The 23,655-nt window shown below is 34.0% G+C and overlaps 1 protein-coding gene across 1 annotated transcript in view; it reads left to right on the forward strand.

Moving 5' to 3' along the window:
• Positions 1-663: 663 nt before the first annotated feature.
• The window catches only part of LOC144974166 (uncharacterized), a 29,463-nt gene continuing 6,471 nt past the window's right edge, over positions 664-23,655 (forward strand). The window contains exons 1-7 of the mRNA XM_078917085.1: positions 664-860; positions 10,046-10,288; positions 13,465-13,638; positions 16,058-16,169; positions 16,938-17,067; positions 22,527-22,757; positions 23,171-23,306. Of these exons, the coding sequence (XP_078773211.1) occupies positions 713-860; positions 10,046-10,288; positions 13,465-13,638; positions 16,058-16,169; positions 16,938-17,067; positions 22,527-22,757; positions 23,171-23,306 (1,174 nt within the window). The 5' untranslated portion in view covers positions 664-712. The remainder of the gene's footprint in view (positions 861-10,045; positions 10,289-13,464; positions 13,639-16,057; positions 16,170-16,937; positions 17,068-22,526; positions 22,758-23,170; positions 23,307-23,655) is intronic.

The raw sequence follows: 23,655 nt of genomic DNA on the forward strand, positions 1-23,655 counted from the left end.
AAAGTTTATTTTTGATTGCCTTTAACACTCGATATATTTTAAACCAATAAAACGTGCGCAATTACTAGACCTCTATGTAAGCGTTGGATTTCAAAGCATTATTCAACAATTACGTATTTACTAAGAAAAGATAGGGTTTTTCCAATAGAAAGGGTGGATAAATTGTGGTTCACTAGCAAACATTAACACGTAACGTATAGGACAATACATTACGTTCGTATGGCGCTTTCATCGTTTATTTTTTATTTGATAGATGAAAAATTCTAACCAATATTCTCAAAAGGATTTTTATCAACATTTCACTCTCTGAATGGAATGGGCGTTTATAGAAGGAGTGAAGATGATGTCACTCAGCTCTTTGTATATATAATGTAATGTAATTTAGACATAAACTCTATATCCCGAGAGATTTTCTACCCAGAACCAATATCCATCGTATCCAATGGAAGTCTTTAAATAAAATGAAAAATTCTGCAATGTTTTAAAAATTAATGAAAATATATCATCTTCAGGCAAATAAACAGTAAATAAACGAACCATTCGCGAAGTGTCAGGTGTTAGAGTTTAATCCTGGTTTTGATTTATTTTGGCTCACATGTGCATTTTACTCCTATTGTCTTTAAGTAATTTCATATTTTACTATTATTTATCCATAGTCCAAATCGGGGCCACATCAAAAAAAGGGTCAACGAAGTCTTATTTCAATAGTGACATGTCTGAGGTTGAACTATTTACTGATTTGTACGACCCGACAAATTATCGTTGGCCAAAGGAAGGTTGCATGAAAATTGAAAACATCAGTTATGTAAATCAGATCTATTGTCATTCGGATAAAGGTCGTTACGCTGCTTGTGAAATAGGTAAGTATATAGTTTAAATATTTTGAGAGGAATAGTTTTAAAACAACAGTAGCTTGAACCACTACTACTACTACTACTACTACTACTACTACTACTACTACTACTACTACTACTACTACTACTACTACTACTGCTGCTGCTGCTGCTACTACTACTACTACTACTACTACTACTACTACTACTACTACTACTACTATTATTATTATTACTACTATTAAAACTACAACTACTACAATTACTACAACTACAACTACTACTAGAGAAAGAAAATACAACACAAAAGGACAACTAGATAGATTTAGAGATGACTACCTGCAGCACCCTGCTTGTGAAATAGGTAAGTGTATAGTTTAAAGTTTAAATATTTTGAGAGGAATAGTTTTAAAACAACAGTAGCTTGAACCACTACTACTACTACTACTACTACTACTACTACTACTACTACTACTACTACTACTACTACTACTTTACATACTACTACTACTACTACTACTATACTACTACTACTATACTACTACTACTACTACTACTACTACTACTACTACTACTACTACTACTACTACTACTACTACTAACTACTACTACTACACTACTACTACTACTACTAACTACTACTACTATACTACTACTACTACTACTACTACTAACCTACTACTACTTACTCTACTATTGCTACTACTACTACTACTACTACTATTGCTACTACTACTACTACTACTACTACTACTACTACTACTACTTCTACTACTATTAATACTACAACTACTACAATTACTACAACTACAACTACTAGAGAAAGAAAATACAACACAAAAGGACAGCTAGATAGATTTAGAGATGACTACCTGCAACACCCTGCTTGTGAAATAGGTAAGTGTATAGTTTAAATATTTTGAGAGGAATAGTAATAAAAACAACAGTAGCTTGAACCACTACTACTGTAAGAGAGTAAGCCTATGCAAAAGGTTATCTAAGAAATTTGGTGCAAAACTGTCAATTATATATATCAGCAAATGGGTTTAGTGAGTACATAGTGCAGGCATATCAGTTAAGCTTGGTCAGTGCATGACACGTGTGGGCAGTTTTATGTCCAAGCTATTTGAGACGCATGACACGTGTGCGCAGTTTTATGTCCAGGTTACTTGAGACCGTTTGTGTCAAAGTTAATAGACAGGTTATCATGTTGAGTACTATTTAATCAATCATTCTTAAATTGGTTTAGGGGTGTTGAAACAGGTGAAAGGGGCATTTATCAAAATAATGTTATATCATAAAAGGCGGGGTTTAACATCAATATGTAGGAATTGACGTTTCAGGTTTGATTATGATTTGGTCTTACTCTTAGGGGTTGGATTATAGACTGACAGGGAACTGTCAATAACTGCAAGGGGGCGTGGAAACAATGGAACTGTGGGTAAAATTTTGATAGGGATAAAAGAGGATGTTTGGAGGAAAACGAGAGGATTCTGATTCAACTTGACCATGAGCTGCACACTTTAAACCTTTTGTGCTCACCATCATTTATTTGCTTTTTCGGACTTAGAAATATTTCACGTATATTGAAAATGGTTACTTAGGCAAAATTAACTTTACATGTGGACTGATTTTACGGATTTGGAACTTATGAAACTGATTGAATTATGACCATGCTATTTGATTTGGATTTCGAATTTATCACAACAAATAAAGCTGTAAGAAATTAAACTTGGAATCTGGATTTTAATTTGAATGTCTTGATGTTGTGCATTCAGTTATCATCATCGGCCCTTGAACTCTTTCGTCATTATTAACATCTACAAAACAACGCAAAGGATAATACTACCATCTATTAAAAAACCACTATACGATCATAAGCCATTACATATGTGTGCAACTACGCCACATTATGTATCTTATTTGGTGTCGTGACTCAGGATTCTTATATATCTTTATTTGGAGCCGTGATACCAGGATGTAAAGATGTTATTATTCCGAACCATGGATACACAAGAAATGTATATTGTTGCAGTGTTAACATCTATTGAAGTTTTTGTGAGACTCGAATTTTGAAGTGAAAAATTGTGAACAAATAGGAAAATAGTTTTATTTGGGAAAGAAAATGAATATCAATTTTGAAGGTGAAGTATTGGAATTATTTTGTATTGAAATATGAAAAAAAATATTGAAATTATAGATGATTCCTAAAATTCTGACAAAAGACGATATTTAAAAAAAATAAATAAATATACTAAATAATATTTAAATTAAGAGTCACAGATAGAAAAGGAAATTTTAAAAATATAGATATATAGGGCAATATATTATATTCAAAAAGTGAAAACAATATATTATAGAACGGCAAAATAATAATAATAATAATAATAATAATAATAATAATAATAATAATAATAATAATAATAATAATAATAATAATAATAATAATAATAATGCATTGATGCTATACGTATTTTATTTAATTAAAAAGAAGAGAGGGAGAGACGAAAATAAAAATTGCAGAATTTAAATGAATATTTTAGTGCGTTTTATTTTCAAAATAAATGAAAATGCGTTTACTTACAAGCAAGCGTTTCGGAATAAATCTTCGAATATTATTTGGTACCGTTAATGGCAATGATTTGTTAATATCAGTAACAAAGATGTGTCGATTTTTATTTCAATTTTTGTATGTTACTGTTGGAATTACATAGACAGTTGGTCCATTATTTAATGTTGTTACGTTTTATTTTCTGTCAAAATGACTCAAGAAGACGATGGCAATAATAACACGTACATTATAAGTTTTGATAATTGAAAAATGTCTTATGGTATTTATTGTTATATTACAACATCATTGATTATATTTTTCTCCCGTCAATAGGGATGAATTGGTAGGTTGATATTGACTCTTTGAGATTCATGGGTTCATGACAAAGAGCAAAGTTTTATATCTGTTTGTATTCTTGGTAATAAATGTGTGGTTAACGCAGCCAAGTAATCGACAACAGAGCTAATTATATATTTGTAATGAGAAATGGCGTTATAATAGATTACATGAGACATTTTGATTTTATCACCGAAAATTAAGTTGAGTCACTATGAGTCAATCGTTGTTTTGTTTAGTTTTGTTTTGAAACGCGTTTCATCGTGATTTTTAAAGGAGACATATTCTCATAATAACGGAATAACGGACTTTTGGTTTAAAGTCGGAGAACAAATAAAATGCCGGAGTATTCATTATTATGAAAGACTGATGTCTTGTAATGGGAGTTAAAATGTTATTACAGAAGAATAACAAAATATTGAAAATGCATTATCATGTCATGTGAGCTGATAATATTTGTGACACAAGTGGTTAACTTGTTAAGAATCAGCGAATTATAAGTAACCATATGGTAAAATGCTGTAAATGCATAGTGGGTAAATAAGCGCAGTGATGTAAGACGCGGTAATTAAAGTGCACACGGTTTAAATTACGAGACGCAGGAATGATGCGTTCGGGAATATTTTATTTTGCGTTTGATTAAAGCGCATGGTTTAACATTATGAAATGATACAGAAGGCGGAGAATTTTTTAAATACGATGCGCGTGGTTAAAGCGCACACAATTATCAATGCTATATTAAGAGGCGCGAGATAACGTCGCAATGAGTTATATGAATATTTTTATAAGCCGAGGGCAAAGGCGCGAAACATTGAATTTTTATTGACCAGAGTGTATATCGTTTCTGCAAATATTTTGATTATCATATTTTTCTCCTATCAATTTGCTGTTGTAATTGTAATCAATATTTACTGCGTGGTTTGAATTTAACATTTATATCATAAAATTTGTAACTGAGTTGAAGAAGAAGTTATGTTCAATTGTCAAATCTTAAGTGTGTAATCATTCAGCAATAAATTGAAATGGTAGGAAGTGCTACGATAACACCAATAATAATGATAAAATAAACAAGATCATAGTTCATTAAATTAGGGATTTTTTAAGGGGAATAATTCGAGTTAATCAAAGGTAGAAGTAGTGTTTACACTAAAACATTATACAGTCATCACGAAAGAGGACACTTGAAAACATCAGTCATAACGGGAACGCTGATGGCAACGACAGAGCCAACTCAAACACAACCACAACAGAGGTCGGGAAATGTCCTAATCCCTTTGGTCTATCCACGAATACCTTGAAATGGAGTAAGCATATCGACAAAACACTACGCCATTGATACGTCCAGAATCAACACAATCTACAGACTACAAATACACAGCAACCTCAATTACATCGTACCTTTCAACTTATACAAACTTGACAGAATTCATAAAATAATATCTGTATCAACACAGATTTCTTCCATAAACCTTTTTATATTTACATTCTTTATTGAACAATTGGATTACTTGTATTTACTTCTACGACAACAATACCCAACGATGTACGATGTCAATAATTACATAAACGTTCAAGATACGATTGTTTTTACAAAAATGATGTCCAATTGTGAACAATACTACTTCCTTCATATGCAGTGGTGAGCGTATTCAAATTTAAACTTATGTCAATACACAAGTGTGCAGCACCCATATCTACAACTTATAAACATTGAATATTATAATAACGCCTGTCTTAGTATCATTGTAAAGGATAAAGGCTATATATGTATATAAGACAATGCAGGAAAAAGTATCGCAAAACGCCACATGAGCGATTTCCTTGGATTCATTATCGTATGATATTCAACAACCTGCGTTCAAATAACGAAAATATTGTTGACCTTATTCGACCCTACTACATAGTCTACTAGACTACGTTATTGTTACATCATCTACCTGGTGTGTGGACTCACATCACCCACCGGAACTCTGCAAGATTACATCATCTACCTGGTGTTTGGACTCGCGTCACCCACCGGTACTCTACAGATTACATCATCTACCTGGTGTGTACTCACATGCCACCTCATCAAAACTCGATCAACAAACACAGACAATTACAACACACGACCTCTGTCGACTACTACACACGAACTCTTTGTCAACACATGGCTGAGTTCACAACTTTCTTTTGACTTGCTGGTTAAGTCAAACTTCATTTAAATTCAAGATCTCGCACACAGTTAATCTTGAATTTTTACAATTTCATCTACAATGAGATTCAACGTATACACAAGACAACCACAAATATCTACGAGGAGAATCGACCCAGATGCCGGAGATGAATGGATTACAGCGACGTCACAAAACCAAGAAACAACCCAACAGGTTAAGCATACGTTTGCTACCTGTAGAGTCTTTTTTCGTCCCAATTCAAAAGACTCGAACAAATACAACACACTAATTGCAAAAGTTGGTCACTTTAGTAACAGCCCACAATCACATACTATGTTAGATTTTACTTATTTAGTTATTTACACTGTACTAAATATGAATAAGTCGGACAGACTAATGACTGATTATTTACAAACACTAAATATGTGATGTGAACAAGCCGGACAGACTATTGTTTGATTATTTATTCAACGCTAAATATTTGAATGTGAAGACATTATTGTGATAATTCTAAGACATTTACAGAGGAAAAAGTTTTTAATTAATTAACAATAAATAAAGTGAATTTATGACACTTGGGCTATGCAGTGACCACAACACACATAACAATGCAACACGTAGACTTGATGCAAACACCTCAACTCTTATAGTTGATATATTTTTTTCATTACATGACAACTCATTCTAAATGGAAACAATGACTAATTAACAATTACTGACCATTTTACAAGATGACCATTCTCGAAACGAACGGATTACTAAGAAATGTGACCTCTGATGGATGACCACAAAGAACAATTTGATTTCAATGTAGTTGTAAACTACACCGTCGTGACTTAAAAAGCTTAAAAACTGAAACATCAACAATGAACAATGAATGATAATAACTTCAACTTGAATTTTAAAAGGATGATAATGTTATTATTATGATTTATTTTTAAATATTTTTTTTATTACTAATTGAAATATAATTCTTCGTATTTGAATCTAGATGTCTATGAAATATTATTTGTACCACATATTATAAGTTGGAATTAATGTAATAATGTTGTTTCAATGGAATCATACAATATAAGGGAATATACAAGGTATTGGTTTTGAGATGACAGTAAATGAGTAGACATACATGGAAGCTGAGATTATCACCCATGTCGTATAGAGTTGAATTTGAGATTGAATAAGATAACGTGAGTATATCACAAATGGAAATTGAACCATCCTTTTTCACGCAATAATATGTATGTGTGATGGGATATGACGAGAATTAAACACTTTTATTGCTATGAAGATGGAATTTAAGGTGAAAAGATACTTTTTCTTTGAATTTTTAAATAAATGATATCTTACTGTCGATGTTGTAATACTTTAAAAAAGTTTAATCGATAAATATAAATGTTTTAATCAATTTTGGTGTTGGTAAATCTAAATTTTAATCTCTTTTTGATAGATTTGATGTTGTAATTTGAAAGAAAAAAGAATCTATAATCGATATATATCTATTTAGATGTTGTAATCAAATTTGATGTTTGTGAATTTAATACTTTAAAACCTATAATCGATATATATCTATCTAGATGTTGTAATCAAAATTGATGTTTGTGAATTTAATACTTTAAAACCTATAATCGATATATATGAATGTTGTAATCAACTTTGGTGTTTTTGAATTTAAAGTTTAAAGTTGTTAAATGTTTAACTGGTATAAGTATTTGTCATTTTAAAAAATATAGACTATTTCTTACATTTGTTTATTGCATTTTAGTTCGACATTAGATATATATTTAATCTCTTACTGTTATTTTTTTAATTGAAATTGTTTTAAGTCAATTTAAATTCTAAGAAAGGGGCGTATGTAAGAGAGTAAGCCTATGCAAAAGGTTATCTAAGAAATTTGGTGCAAAACTGTCAATTATATATATCAGCAAATGGGTTTAGTGAGTACATAGTGCAGGCATATCAGTTAAGCTTGGTCAGTGCATGACACGTGTGGGCAGTTTTATGTCCAAGCTATTTGAGACGCATGACACGTGTGCGCAGTTTTATGTCCAGGTTACTTGAGACCGTTTGTGTCAAAGTTAATAGACAGGTTATCATGTTGAGTACTATTTAATCAATCATTCTTAAATTGGTTTAGGGGTGTTGAAACAGGTGAAAGGGCATTTATCAAAATAATGTTATATCATAAAAGGCGGGGTTTAACATCAATATGTAGGAATTGACGTTTCAGGTTTGATTATGATTTGGTCTTACTCTTAGGGGTTGGATTATAGACTGACAGGGAACTGTCAATAACTGCAAGGGGGCGTGGAAACAATGGAACTGTGGGTAAAATTTTGATAGGGATAAAAGAGGATGTTTGGAGGAAAACGAGAGGATTCTGATTCAACTTGACCATGAGCTGCACACTTTAAACCTTTTGTGCTCACCATCATTTATTTGCTTTTTCGGACTTAGAAATATTTCACGTATATTGAAAATGGTTACTTAGGCAAAATTAACTTTACATGTGGACTGATTTTACGGATTTGGAACTTATGAAACTGATTGAATTATGACCATGCTATTTGATTTGGATTTCGAATTTATCACAACAAATAAAGCTGTAAGAAATTAAACTTGGAATCTGGATTTTAATTTGAATGTCTTGATGTTGTGCATTCAGTTATCATCATCGGCCCTTGAACTCTTTCGTCATTATTAACATCTACAAAACAACGCAAAGGATAATACTACCATCTATTAAAAAACCACTATACGATCATAAGCCATTACATATGTGTGCAACTACGCCACACTACTACTACTACTACTACTACTACTACTACTACTACTACTACTACTACTACTACTACTACTACAACTACTACAATTACTACTACTACATCTACTACTACAACTTCCACTAATACTTCCACGACTACTGCACCTGCTTCTACTATACTATTTCCTCTTCTTTATATAGCTTGTACTTTTGATAAAGAGGGGTTGCTCTAAAAGCAACGACTATTTAAACAGCTTTCTCCCTGTTTTACTACAACAACGCACGACCAGCAATAATATGACTGCTAGAACAACAATCACAACAACAAGAACAACAACAACAAGAACAACAGCAACAAATCCTCCTCCTCCTCCTCCTCCTCCTCCTCCTCCTCCTACTACTACTACTACTACTACTAGTACTACTACTACTACTACTAAGACTACTAATACAACTAGTATTACTAATACAACAACAACAACAACAACAACAACAACAACTACTACTACTACTACTACTACTACTACTACTACTACTACTACTACTACTACTACTACTACTACTACTAAAACCACTGTTACTATTACTACTACTACTACTAAAACCACTGTTACTATTACTACTACTACTACTACTACTACTACTACTACTACTACTACTACTACTACTCCTACTACTACTACTGTTACTGCTACTATTACTCCTACTACTACTACGTCTATTATACTACTACCACTACTGGCAGTGGTCATGAAGAAGATCAAGGCAAGGAGCATCAGTGATTAATTCAGTCACATTATATAGTGAGAATAAATCCTTTCCACATCGCCTTTACCTTCTTCAGATCTATGAAAAAAACCCGCCCCATAAACTATCCCTTTACTTCCGGGAAAAATTCCAGTCCTTCACGCTTATTGAGATAACTCAAAACTATAACACCAACTATTAAACCAACCCAACTTTAATGTCTGCACCCACAGATCATTGGTTTGATTTCAGCAGGCTTTGGCAAATAAAAGTTGTCGAGTTACCATCTCAGCCAAGTGACAAATAATATCTGAAAAAAAAAGTGTGTATGAAAAAGTGCTAGACGCCTAGGTACAGCAAGATAATAAAATACAGGAAATAAACCATCCCAAAAATCAGTCTTCCTCGACTAGGGTTCGAACCTCAGACCTGCTGGTTACCAGTCAAATGTCCTACCATTACACCACAGAAGTTACCCGATATTTGGGGCGATTTTAATGCTTATTGTCCTCACAAGCTTCCCGTTTTAAGATGGACCCCCCACGCTAGATCACACAACACAATTATTTTGTACCACACTACTAATGAAAGCATTTCTTAAAAGGATAAAGTCACAAGTATATTTTTACTATATCACCATAACTTATGTATTTCTTTAAAGAGTCAGTGGAAAGGTATGTCATTCCTCAATCGGTGGCTACCAGGGGAATTTTCTCGGAAGTGTTACTAGAAATTGTACCAAGTGAAAGATCGAATATGGAATTGGAACTCAACTGGAGTACGTATTTATACACGACGAATAATGGTCGCTTACAGACCATTAATAATATGACCACAAGCTCCAGCTCAATGGAAGTGACAGAACATTCTTTGGAACTCTATTGCGATGGTGCGAATACAACACGTAAGTTGAATATTGTGTTTTTTTTTAAAAAGTCATTTAACTTTGGCGAAGTCCCAGGTTTGAGAGCATTTGCCAAAATGAGGGTCATTTAAATCGATCGATATTTGAAGGACACGTTTTCTGATTAAATCTTTAAATACGTATTTTTTTCAGAGTACGGCAGTTAACTGATTAAAAGCTTTACTCGATTAACAGATAGTCTTAGAAAACGCATGTGTTCTGATGCCAGCTCGAAATGCATCAATATATTTGCCATTTTTTGAGTACTAATTAAAACACATAGTTAATAAATTTCAAATAAGCAACATTTATTTTGCCCAGGGGAAACTTGTCGTAAGGTCTATTCCTAAGGCATACTAAAATGGCCCACGGTCAGTTAGATATAGATAAACTGGGGCCAGATAGGCTAGAATACTTCCCCAAAACCTGCAGAGCGTGAAGGGAGTATGTCAAATGCCGGTAAATCCAGTTAGCGAAGCGGCTCTGAAGGTGCATATTTTCATTTCACTGTGAATCCATAATGTTATTGTAGCCATAGCTTGTGTACCAGGTGACCCCCCCCCCCCCACACACACAAATGGGATAAATTGATATAAAAACAAAATGGGCATTATTGAAAAGAACATTTTTAATGTGAAACATAACTGAGCGTATGGCACAATCTTCTATAGTTTATAGTGCTTGTTCTAGAAGTTAGATGCTCCTCTTTTCTCTCAGAGCCCATTTTAAGTCTGCGCAAGCAACTTCAATGATTTAAGTTACTGTCCTCTGGTTTTTAACCATAAAAAGAGAGGCCCAATCACCCCATGAAAATTTCTGCTCATCAAACAGTTAGTTTTGGTCATGCGATCCCCATTACAGCAGTTCATGGGGTTTGTTGAGAACCCTAATACTAGTTAATTTTTACTATTTATAAATCCATTTAAGTAAATTTGGGCTTCATCTAAAAAATATGTGTTATTTAATAACTTTTGTCTCTTTCAAATTTCTCAAGCATCCATTAACACATCACATTTCTCACCAGTGAATGGGTGTCTGTAAAAATATAATGCACTTAAATTGTATAATGGGTCAGCTTAGATGTATCTCCTAATATTCTAATTACTGACTCATTAAGCTCAAGATATCTTAGAAGGGGGGGGGGGGGGGTGGCTGTTCAATGATTGATTAATCACGTCAATTTTATCAGAAGTTGTTTGAGACAATTGCATTGTGGTTGGAAGGGTGATCTTTAATTCATAATTTAGGGAGACCTCCCGAAAGCTCCTAGCGCTAGCATTTCTTTCAATTTGTATTTTCACCGTGGATCTTTTGTCATGTGTTTATTTATTCAAAAATGTCATCATTCAAAAGAATTTTTAAAAACTCTAGAACAAACCTTGATAGATTTGTGAAAGTTTAAAATTTCCTAATTTGCCCATTGTTTTGATTCTCAGACGCCATTTTGATTTGTGAAGTTTTGCAAGGTAGTGCAAAGCAGTCCTACGTTTTTTTTCTATTAGGGTTAGCTCGAGGTCGGAGAATTTTTTTCTATTAGGGTTAGTTATAAGTCCGAGTAAGTGATTGTTTGTTTTACCCATTAGGGTTAGTTAAAGGTACTAGGTTTTATTTTTTCTTAGGGTTAGTTGAGGGAATATTTAAGTTGTTTCCCTTAGCACTAGGAGCTTTCCGAAGGCCTCCCATAATTTACACCTCCCCATGTACCTTAAACTTGCTTAACCATTCCAAAATGGTTGATATTGTCGGAATAGCATCTTTATTACGTGTGTTCAGATTAAGATGTTGAATAAAAAGGGCTTGAGGTTTTTTTTGGATGTAACTTGTTTAAATATATTATGTTCTTAAAGCAAAAACAAAACAGTGGTGAATTATATATATATATATATATATATATATATATATATATATCGAATCGTGTTTGATACAAATATGGTACGAAAAGTGCTCGACATGTAGTAATGGAGCGAATTATTATTTAAAATATTTACCACAATGTTTGGGGCAGTCTACATCGATGTTTCAGGCTTAATTTGCCATCTTCAGGACTGAGTTGTTTTGTTGACTGTTGTTGTTTCTTGAAGTGGTTCCGGTTTGAAGTTAATTAAGAGGAATTTGCGCCGATGGGGACACTTTCCGTAGATCTCATTTTTCATGTTGAGTGTGGCTTCATGAGGTTGTTTGATTATGGTATATTTTTCTTCCAGGCATAAGCTACATTGTTTTGATGTTGGTGTGTATCCTGTTGCTTTAGATAAAATTTTCCATGAAATGTTGTGGTCTATTTTGTTGTCTTTTAATTTCCAAATATGTTCGCTGAGTTTTGTGGATGTTTTTTTGTTAGTGTTTCTAAATGTTGAGGTGTGGAGGTTGTATCTTGTTTTGAAATTATTTTCTGTTAGTCCTACAAGATACAACCTCCACACCTCAACATTTAGAAACACTAACAAAAAAACATCCACAAAACTCAGCGAACATATTTGGAAATTAAAAGACAACAAAATAGACCACAACATTTCATGGAAAATTTTATCTAAAGCAACAGGATACACACCAACATCAAAACAATGTAGCTTATGCCTGGAAGAAAAATATACCATAATCAAACAACCTCATGAAGCCACACTCAACATGAAAAATGAGATCTACGGAAAGTGTCCCCATCGGCGCAAATTCCTCTTAATTAACTTCAAACCGGAACCACTTCAAGAAACAACAACAGTCAACAAAACAACTCAGTCCTGAAGATGGCAAATTAAGCCTGAAACATCGATGTAGACTGCCCCAAACATTGTGGTAAATATTTTAAATAATATATATATATATATATATATATATATATATATATATATATATATATATATATATAATATAAATGGTATCACTCACTTATATGTGGCCAAAACATATGTTTCTGTAGCTTTCATCCACGTCTTCAGTTGGCATATTATCCGCAGAATAAATTTATTCCCTTTGAGATTGATGTTTACACTCTTGTAAGAGGGATATATATATATATATATATATATATATATATATATATATATATATATATATATATAGATTGAGAGAGAGAGAGAGAGAGAGAGAGGGAGAGAGAGTTAGAGAAATATAAAGAGCACTTAAAACTAACATATCTCTTTATATCCACGCTCTTTGGTCCTACTAATAATAACTAGATTATGAATGCTTTATTGAGCTGGTTCCGTCCCAGCGAGTCACTGTGACACTGATTTGTCGGACAGCACACAACTACCAACTGCGGTCATTGCTCCATCCATCCATTCCTGATATCATGGGTGGTCATGACGAAGAAACATACTTTGTCCTCGTATCGTCTGGAATGAGTGAGAGTAAGTTGCACTAAATATTTATTATGCATTGATTTTTCGTCTTTATTAAGTAATTAATTAATGGGCGTGATCTATATTATATTTCCATGTGCTCGAGGTCATTGGTCACATTGCAAAGTGTCCTCAAATCGACCCACGTATTGAAAAGTGTTCACTGTTTGAAAATTTCTGACGTCACAATTGGTCATTTTGCTGAACATGACTCATGGGTAAGTTTACAACTTTCATAAACAAAGCAGCGTGTTTACATTTATTGAGAAATGTCCAATCCTTGTACAACAAAAAATCATCGATGTGATCGATGACTAGGTTGGACGAAAACATGAATATAGATCGCACCCATTGATTCATTATTCATTTGTTTATTTTTCAATTTATGTACATCACCACATGGAGATATCATTCATTCGTATGGTCTTGAACACCATGATATAATTATCTAATATCATTTCACTTTTTTTATAGATAGTATGCAGATGACGTCACTCGGGCCTTTGTTATTGTTTTTGCCATCCGCGTTTGTGAGTTGTTCTCACTAAACTGTATTAACCAGACTATAAAAGTTCATGGTTACACAGAGTTTGTGTGTTGGTCCGTTATACTTCCGGATGGCATTGTTGTGAACTCCTTGGCCAAGCGCATTCTATCTATAGGCTCATATGGTCATGAAATCTATTTTGAACACATATCACACTAGACTCAGCTATATAAGCTGGATTTATATATTGCCTAAAATAATAAGTCATTATGATCAATATCGTTCTATCGATATGAACAAGCATTTACCTAAAATACCAAATTGACGGAGATGACCGGTTGTTCTATGTAATTTGAATATATATCGATGTGTTTAAGTATGTCGTCCAAGTATGGTATGTATCGTTCCGTAATAAATGTTTAATTGTTTTAAGACATTTGTGTTACTACTTATGTTTAGTTCAATGTCATGTTCGTCGTATCAACTACTCATATATTCATTGGTGTACCTTTATGGAAGTTGTCCTGTCTAGCCGACTCACTTTGTCACTCTACATCTTTCTCTACGTCTCTTCATCTTGGCTCATCATAATCTTATGAAGTGAGCCCGGAGACATCTGTCTGTGGGTCCTTCTATATTATATATTATGGTTATTGGTCAGGGAAGGCCTAAATGAACTCTTGAGCATGAACTATACGAAATGTCACAGAATCAAATCCGCCCTTGGTCTCTATATAACGAATTGTATTCGGTTTCTCATGTAGCAGATTAAACTACGATTGGTCATCTCTTTCGGAATGCTTTACTATTCTTCGACCATCATCACAGAATTTTGTAATACATCTGTTTCCAATCTGAACCAATTCCTCTTTGTCTTACTTTTTCTTGGGTGCTTTAATTGTAATTCTAGAACTTTTTACTATCACATTTTCTTCCTTTTTACAGGCGCTGACATGACCTTAATGTGTTGCAAGCGCCGTAAAACCCTCAAAAACAATCAAAATCAAACTTTCCACCAAGATGAACATCATGATAGACACCTTAAAGCGGAACATTTTGAAAATATTGAAAGTCTTTCTCTGATAATGCTCAAAGACTGAAATCTCATTCCCTTCAGTCTGGTTTCATGATTACGTTTAAGCTTTATCTTTTTATTGTTAAAAGTCTGATCTTTCTATTCACAATCAACGATTTGGCGTTAACTTAGGTTGAGCTCACTCTTTTGAATAAACCTATTTACAATGCTCAATTATTTAAGCTGAGTCTAACTTTTGACAACTCGTACACTTTTTCTCACAATGCCACTTATAATATTAATCAATTGATCCCGAAAGCCCCGTCTTCTAACAACGTTTGATTAATGATTAAAATAGGTTCAGTTTTACCGACTTTGGTTGTCTTGGTCTTTTCATTAATCAAAGATCATAATCTGCAGACACGAATCTAGCTGGTGAGAAAATCGATTGTCATATCGGCTCCATGCAAACAGAATAAAACTTTTTATTGAGGGCTGGGTATATGATATGTTCGCTACTGAATTCTATGACTTCCTTATGTAGAATCAGAATTCATTGGTTACTTTTTAGATGAAGATTAATAAGTTATTATTTTCAAAAACAAATTCTTATCCATGCTCGTCATCACATATACATTTTATATGATATGATATGAATATATATATATATATATATATATATATATATATATATATTATATATTTTTATACATATTTGTGACTGTGTGTGTGTGTTTGTGTGTGTATTTATTTACATACACCATTGTATGTATGTTTTAAATTTATATTATATATATATATATATATATATATATATATATATATATATACATACATGACTTGTTGAACAATTTGAGGCTTGCTTAATCCTATAATATACGGCAAAACTTCATGTTCTTTTTCTTGATGATTGTTTCGTAATTCAGATTTCACTTTGAGTACCATCTCAAGAAGCAAAGATGACATTTCAGTAACAATCCTCTTCCAACCTGACAAAGATCTTGACAGCTATATTTTGTTGCGTTCAGTCAAAATTTTGTAAGTTTTGGTTTTGATCTAAAATAGGTCAGAAGTTTTTTAAAGTTTCAAAATGGCGGTTTTACACCATTTCAATAAAGTTTATATCGTCTCAAATGCTGCACCTCTTCAATTTTACCTGAGTGCTAAGAATGTTTAAAATAATGTTTTAAAAATACGTATTGTTTTCACGATGAACAACTATATATTATTTCTAGACCGTGATATCAAATGAATAAAAAAGAAACCGAAGCGCACGATATGTGTTGACTTATCATGAAAACTATTTGAACAATACGTTTTTAACCTACACAGTCTCGTTTGTATCCTGTAAATGTTCTCGCACAATAGCAAGAAAAATTCAAAACACTTGTTAAATCGAAGGACTGGGTGGTGGAAGAAATATGGATCCTGGAATTATAGGGCTAATAATATGACAACTATTGGGATTATTGTGGACAGTACTATTTTGATGTCAAACAGTCTATTCGGTTCACGCCTACTCTAAATTATGTTCAGCGTTGTATTTTGAAAGAACAAATTTATATGTTATTTATTTTCAAACAAGGACATTCAGAATGAGAAAAAAAGTTTTATAATCGGTTTAAATATAATTTTAGGGAGATTCAACCATAGAGATAATGTAAATCAGATAGGATATAGATTCAGTGACTATTCGAGATAAAATTAAGGATAGTTTTGCACACAAATCCGTCTTCATCAACGAACAAAACATGAATCATTTCGACACTTTTCCATTAATTTCACAAAATTTCCGATCATTTACAGACATCCAGGCATCATTACAATGGGAATGGATCAATATCAGCAGTATGTTAACATCCATGGTACAATCAATTTCGATGGAACGGAAATATGGGCGTCAAGGGAAATTGCTGTCTTCGTCACTGTTTTCAGGGTATTGCCAATGTTGTTGAGAATATGAATATTGGAAGTTCTGACGATTGAGAATAAGAATTATCGCATATATATATATATATATATATATATATATATATATATATATATATATAATATATATATATATATATATATATATATATATATATATATATATATATATATATATATATATATTATATATATATATATATATATATATATATATATATATATATACCTTTTCCATTGTAAATGCTATGCTCTGAGCACTGAGAAATACTCTTTAATTGTCAAGGATTACCAATGAATGAACGAACAGCTGGAAATCGACCGGCTCTTGATTTGTTTATTTTGAGAGAGAAAGTACAACGACAAGGGCACTAGCCACAATAATATTTTATAAAACAAAGACAATGCAAATAATGGATTATATCCCTTGAATCATAATATTAATCATACCAAGATATTACATCTCTCACCCTCCAGTTCTTAACTTATTAACCAGATAATGGATTAATGAATCGAGTTACTTAATTGAGTGTCTTACACATACGAATCACAATAACATTTGTACAAGACCCATAGTCATTAACAGAATGAACGTGAAAGTGAAACAGATGATAACAACATAACAATAGAAAATTCATTTTCATAACAACATATAAATTATGGTGTATAAATTATAGCGTTTACAAAAACGAGAAATGATCAAAGGTTCAACTTGTCTGGAGGTTTAATTGTTCGAGCTGATTTGCGGATTGGCTGTTCTGACAGCGGTGGTGTCAAAGTGCCATTGATATTACACTGAGTTTGAGCCAGTGATACGTTATCGGGATTAGTATTAACATTAGCATAGTCAACTGGGGTTGGGCTATAATTAATCACTGGGTTCTCATCATTATTTGTTTTTGGTTCAGAACATGTGACCTTGATCTGATCAGCATGTCTGTGAAACTCATTCCCAACATTGTTTCTTATTTTATAGGACACTGGTCCTGTACATTGTGTTATGCGGCCAGGTACCCACTTATTACCCCTTTCGTGGTTTCTGAAATAAACGGAATCATTTACACTTATCTCTCTGTCAGTGGCAGTTTTATCATGATGAAATGTTTGTGTTTGTTGTTGTTTTAAAACAGACTTATGTACTGTTGGATGAATAAGGTCAAGATGGGTTTTGAATTTTCTTCCACAAAGTAACTCACATGGTGCAACACCTGTAGTGGCATGAGGTGTGACACGGTATTTTGTTAAGAATCTGTTCAATCTGTCATCAAGTGGAAATTTATCACCCATTTTAATCGTAGCAGTTTTGAATATACCCACTGCTCTTTCTGCCAAACCGTTAGCAGATGGTTGGTAAGGAGAAGTTATATGCTTAATGCCATTAGCACTACAAAAGAGTCTGAACTCATTAGAAACTAAGCTTGGCCCATTGTCTGATACAATAATGTCTGGCAAGCCATGATAGGAAAATATTTCCTTAAGCTTTGAGATTGTGCTTGATGAAGCGATTGTACTAATTTTTTTTACTTCCAACCATTTAGAGTGTGCATCGATTACAATAATAAACATGTTATTTAGAAAAGGACCTGCGTAGTCAATGTGGATACGAGACCAAGGTTCGCCAGGCCACTCCCAATTTTGTAAAGGGGCATTGGCTGGGTGCTTAGCATGTTTAATACACGTAGAACAGAGATTAACAAATTTTTCTATATCTGCATCGATTTGAGGCCACCAAAACCATGACCTCGCTAGCCCTTTCATTTTAGATGATCCTGTATGAGTATCATGTAATAAGGTGAGCAGATGGTTTTGGAAATTTCTTGGAATGATCACCCTGGAACCCCAAAGTATGCATCCTTCTTCCAAACTCAACTCATTTTGATTGTTTTTATACTTTTTTAAAAATTTTCCTGCATACAGTGAGTATCTTCAGACCAACCATTAAAGCAATATGCATTGACCTTGCTCAAAGTTTCATCTTGTTGCGTTTCTTTTGCAACTTGAAAGGAATCAATAATGGCATTGTCAATTATAGAAAACAATGCCTCAATATCTTGAACATAATTCGACTCAGTCGGTAAGAGGTAAGCGACTTAATGGTCTGCACTGTTCTCACAACCAGATTTGTGCTGCAGCTTGTAGTCGTATGCTGCAAGCGTGATAGCCCGCCTTTGGACTCTGGGTGAAGCGTGCTCTGGTAACGATTTGTGTTCAACAAAAGGACCTAACAGGGGCTAATGATCCGTAAATATGGTGAAGGGTCTTCCAAATAGGAATTTGTGGAACTTTTTAACACCAAATATGATGATCACCCCCTTCCGGTCCAGTTGGGAATAATTATTCTCTGCCCTGTTTAGGATTCTACTTGCATAAGCTATTGGTGTTTCACCCCCCCCCCCTCATGTTGGTGGGACCAAACAGCCCCTACACCATAAGGAAATGCGTCACAGGTCAAAATCAGTTTCTTCGAAGGATTATAATGAACAAGCAATCTTTCAGATGATAAAATACTCTTAGCAGTGAGGAATGCACCTCTTGCTCTTTGTCCCGACGCCAGGATTCACTTTTTTTGCAATAGTTTGTACAAGTTAGTTAGAGTGTCAGACACGTTATGCATAAATTTGGCGTAATAATTTATTATGCCCAAGAATGCTCTTAACTGTTGCACATTTTGTGGCCTTGGTGCCTGTTTGATTGCTTTTATTTCATCCTGTTGAGGTTTTAAACCTTGCTTGCTCAATCTATATCCCAAGAAATTGATTTCTGGTAACATAAACTGACATTTTTCTCTTTTAATCTTTAATCCCTTGTCTCTGACCAGCTTCAAAACTCTATTGAGTGTTTCAAGGTGCTCAAGTAGTCATCTTTAACCGTAATGTATACATTGTCAAAATACACACACACACATTTGGTATTTCCTGAAAGAGGCTGTTCATAACAGCTTGAAAAAATACCAGGACTAGATGATATACCAAAACACAATCTAGAGTATTGATAAAGACCCTTGTGAGTATTGATGGTTGTATACGTTTTTTGAATCCCGATGTAATGCCAATTGTGTGTATGCATGGGCAAAATAAAGTTCAGTAAACTTTTCACCATTTCCTAATTTCATTGAGATAATATCCTCGATGTTTGGGATCGGGTAGCCATTCTGCTCAAGGTGTTTATTAGCTGTGATTTTATAACCTCCACACAGTCTTACTGTGCCATCTCTTTTAACTACAGGGACTATCGGCGTTGCCCAATCAGAACTCTCAACTTTTTCTATTATGCCATTTGACTCCAATCTTTCAATTTCATTTTCTATTTTTGCCTTGAGCATGTATGGCGGAACCCGTGCCTTGCAATATCTAGGGTTGGTACCCGACTTCATTACCAATTTGACTGTTCTGTCATTCAATAAACTATTTTCCCCAAAAGCATGTATGTTAACATTCAACAATTTTTCTAACGAGACATTAGTACTAATATCACACTTCACAGAAAATATAGAATTCCAGTCCAATTTGATGTGTTGAAGACAGTTCCTGCCAAGCAATGATGGTACATCTCCTCGGACAACGACAATCGGGAGTTTGAACTTCTGTCCATTGTAGTCAACTGGCGCAACAGTCTCTCCTAACACTGGCACACGACCTCCTGTGTATGTTTTTAAACGCTTTGTTGATGGTTGAAGAGTGATGTTTCCTGAACTACACACGTCAAAATCGGCCTTGTTCATGACACTTAGTGTAGCGCCAGTGTCAAGCACGAATGTCACCCTGACCTGGAACCGAAACTGGCTTTGCGTTGACACTACAACAATTTGGTGACCTTGTCATCTCAAACAATTGAAAGTCTGGGTCATTTGTGGTGGACATGATGTGTGCGACAGATTCGGAATTGTCAAGCTGCACATCCACGAAATGCTGACAATGACGCTGATAATGATGCTCATTGTGGCCTCCTATCCGCTCAGGCATGGGGTTGGTTTGGACGATCTACACGCCTTTACAATATGGTCACCCTTGCTGCACTTGTAGCAGATTGCTGATTTAAACTTGCATTGCTGGGGTGATTGTGGGCCCAGACAACGATAACATTTGTTGGAGTTGTTAAATCTGTTGTTGGTGTTGTTTTTAGAATCGGAATGGTGATTCTTCGCCGTACGATGATGTGTGACATTTACTGCATTAATCGAAGAATCTGCATTAGCAGCAATGCTTCGGGCTGCCTCTGTGGTTTGGAGAACCGATGTAGCAATGGAAATTGCTTTGTCTAGGGTAAGCGTTTGCTCTAACAACAATTTGCGCTGAATTTCAACGTTGTTTATGCCTGTCACGAATTTTTCTACCAGTCTGTCACAAAGTGAGTCGCCGAATTCACAATACTCACCCAGATGCCTCAAATGTGCTACAAATTCGGAAATCGTCTCATTTGGTTGTCTATTTCTGGCTTCGAATTTGACTCACTGTAGAAACTTGGGCGGTTGTGGTGCATTGTGATTTCTTAGTAGATTGCAAAGTTCGTCGAATGATTTCGTAGCCGGTTTGCCTGGGAAGGCTAGATCTTTAAGCAGTCTAAATTGCTGTGCTCCTATCACTGTTAACAACACTGCCCTCTTTTAGATTCATCAGTCACATCATTGGCTTCTAGGTAGAAACACAGTCTGTCAAGGTAATCGTTTATTGTCTCTTGACCCGACTCTTTTATTTGGCCAATTAGTGCCATTTTACCATAAATACTTAGCTTGCTGGAGGCTCTTGATGCTCATAATAATGATGCAATCATTTATTATAGCTGATGGTTCGCCTCGTCGCCAAAAATGTCAAGAATTACCAATGAATGAACGAACAGCTGGAAATCGACCGACTCTTGATTTGTTTATTTTGAGAGAGGAAGTACAATGACAAGGGCACTAACCACAATAATATTTTATAAAACAAAGACAATGCAAATAATGGATTATATCCCTTGAATCATAATATTAATAATACCAAGATATTATATTAATCTCCTGATGTTATATTTTTCTTCTTGCACTGAATTTATTGGTTACTGCTGAAATGGTTTATTCTCATTTGTTTTACTTTCCTATAAATGAAACCATGACTCAGTGACTCCTAAAAGGTACTTAGAATATTTTAATTCAGAAAAGTGAGTGGAGCAGGCACTTATGTTGGTAACAACAAGAGCTGACGTGAGTAGGAAAGTGCCAGAGGACAATAAAGAATAAAAATTTCTCGGCGGCGATGGGGGTTCGAACCCGCGACCTTACTGGTACGACAACTCCGCCTGGCCGGATCCACGATCGTGGATAGCTCATGCGGTAGAGTCACGCTCTCCCCGGCCAGGCGGAGTTGTCGTACCAGTAAGGTCCGGGTTCGAACCCCCATTACCGCCGATAAATGTTTATTCTCTATTGTCCTCTGGCACTTTCCTACTCACTTCATCTCTTGTTGTTTCTTTGAATTTTTCCACCCCCAGAGAGCTACACATGACGATGACGACGATGACGAACGTGGAGTCAACAACCCTGATATTGATGATGAAGATGGTGGTGATACACCCAGTCTTACTGTATCCAACATTTATCAAATCCTTTCATCCCGTACAGCGTCTGCAACATATGTCACCATTCCGCTAATTAGACAAACTGACGGAACAAGAAGTGATTTATACAGAGCTGTCGCGTTTTACCAAGAAACCAATATTGAGGTTAAAATTTTGTTTTTGCTGTTATTGATATTCGTTATGTTGTTAGTTACATATTCTTATTTATTAATTCTTCTTTTTATTTGTTTCTCCGAATGTCGCAAGCTTTAGTGATATAATCATATTGTATTTAGAGTACGGCCACTCATACTAACTCAGGAAGTGAAACTGATCAGTGTCAGCAGTTATCTTTGGTATAGTCTCAGATTCATTTGACTTTCGATGTTTTATCAATCTAACAAGTGTAATAGATTAGTAGAAATGAGTTTAAAATTTTTACAGTAAAAAAGTGACAAAATTGTTACGCATGCTAATTTGTAATAAATTGGCTAAAATAGGATTATGAGCCCAAAACCTTATTATTTTTTATAAAGCGGTTATATTCATTTTTGTTCAAATCTTATATCAACATCCAGATCCCAAATCACAAACCAATATATTTGCCACACTCCGGATCCGTAGAGGAAATCAGCCTTCCTACCATTCCCTACCTAGTGACCGGAGACAAACCTTTCCATTTATATCGAGTCCAAGGGGGAATTACAACAGCTGGTAAGGAATTTTTTCTTTGAAAGTGAATTTCATAAAAAATCAAAGAACCCCACAATGCCTGAAAACTATAATGTCGTAATATATTATTTTAGATGCTAAGAATTGAATGTATCGTCAGAAATATGGAGATTGAAGTTAGTATGTATGTTTATTCAGGAGAATATTATTATCATCATTACTATAATAATAATAATAATAATAATAATAATAATAATAATAATAATAATAATAATAATAATAATAATAGTAATAATAACAATAACAATAATAATAATAATATAAATAATAATAATAATAATAATAATAATAATAATAATAATGATAATAATAATAATAATATAATAATAAT

Source organism: Berghia stephanieae, chromosome 5, assembly GCF_034508935.2.
Source record: "Berghia stephanieae isolate SIO BIC M18660-M18661 chromosome 5, UCSD_Bste_1.3, whole genome shotgun sequence".
NCBI classification, from domain to species: domain Eukaryota; kingdom Metazoa; phylum Mollusca; class Gastropoda; order Nudibranchia; family Aeolidiidae; genus Berghia; species Berghia stephanieae.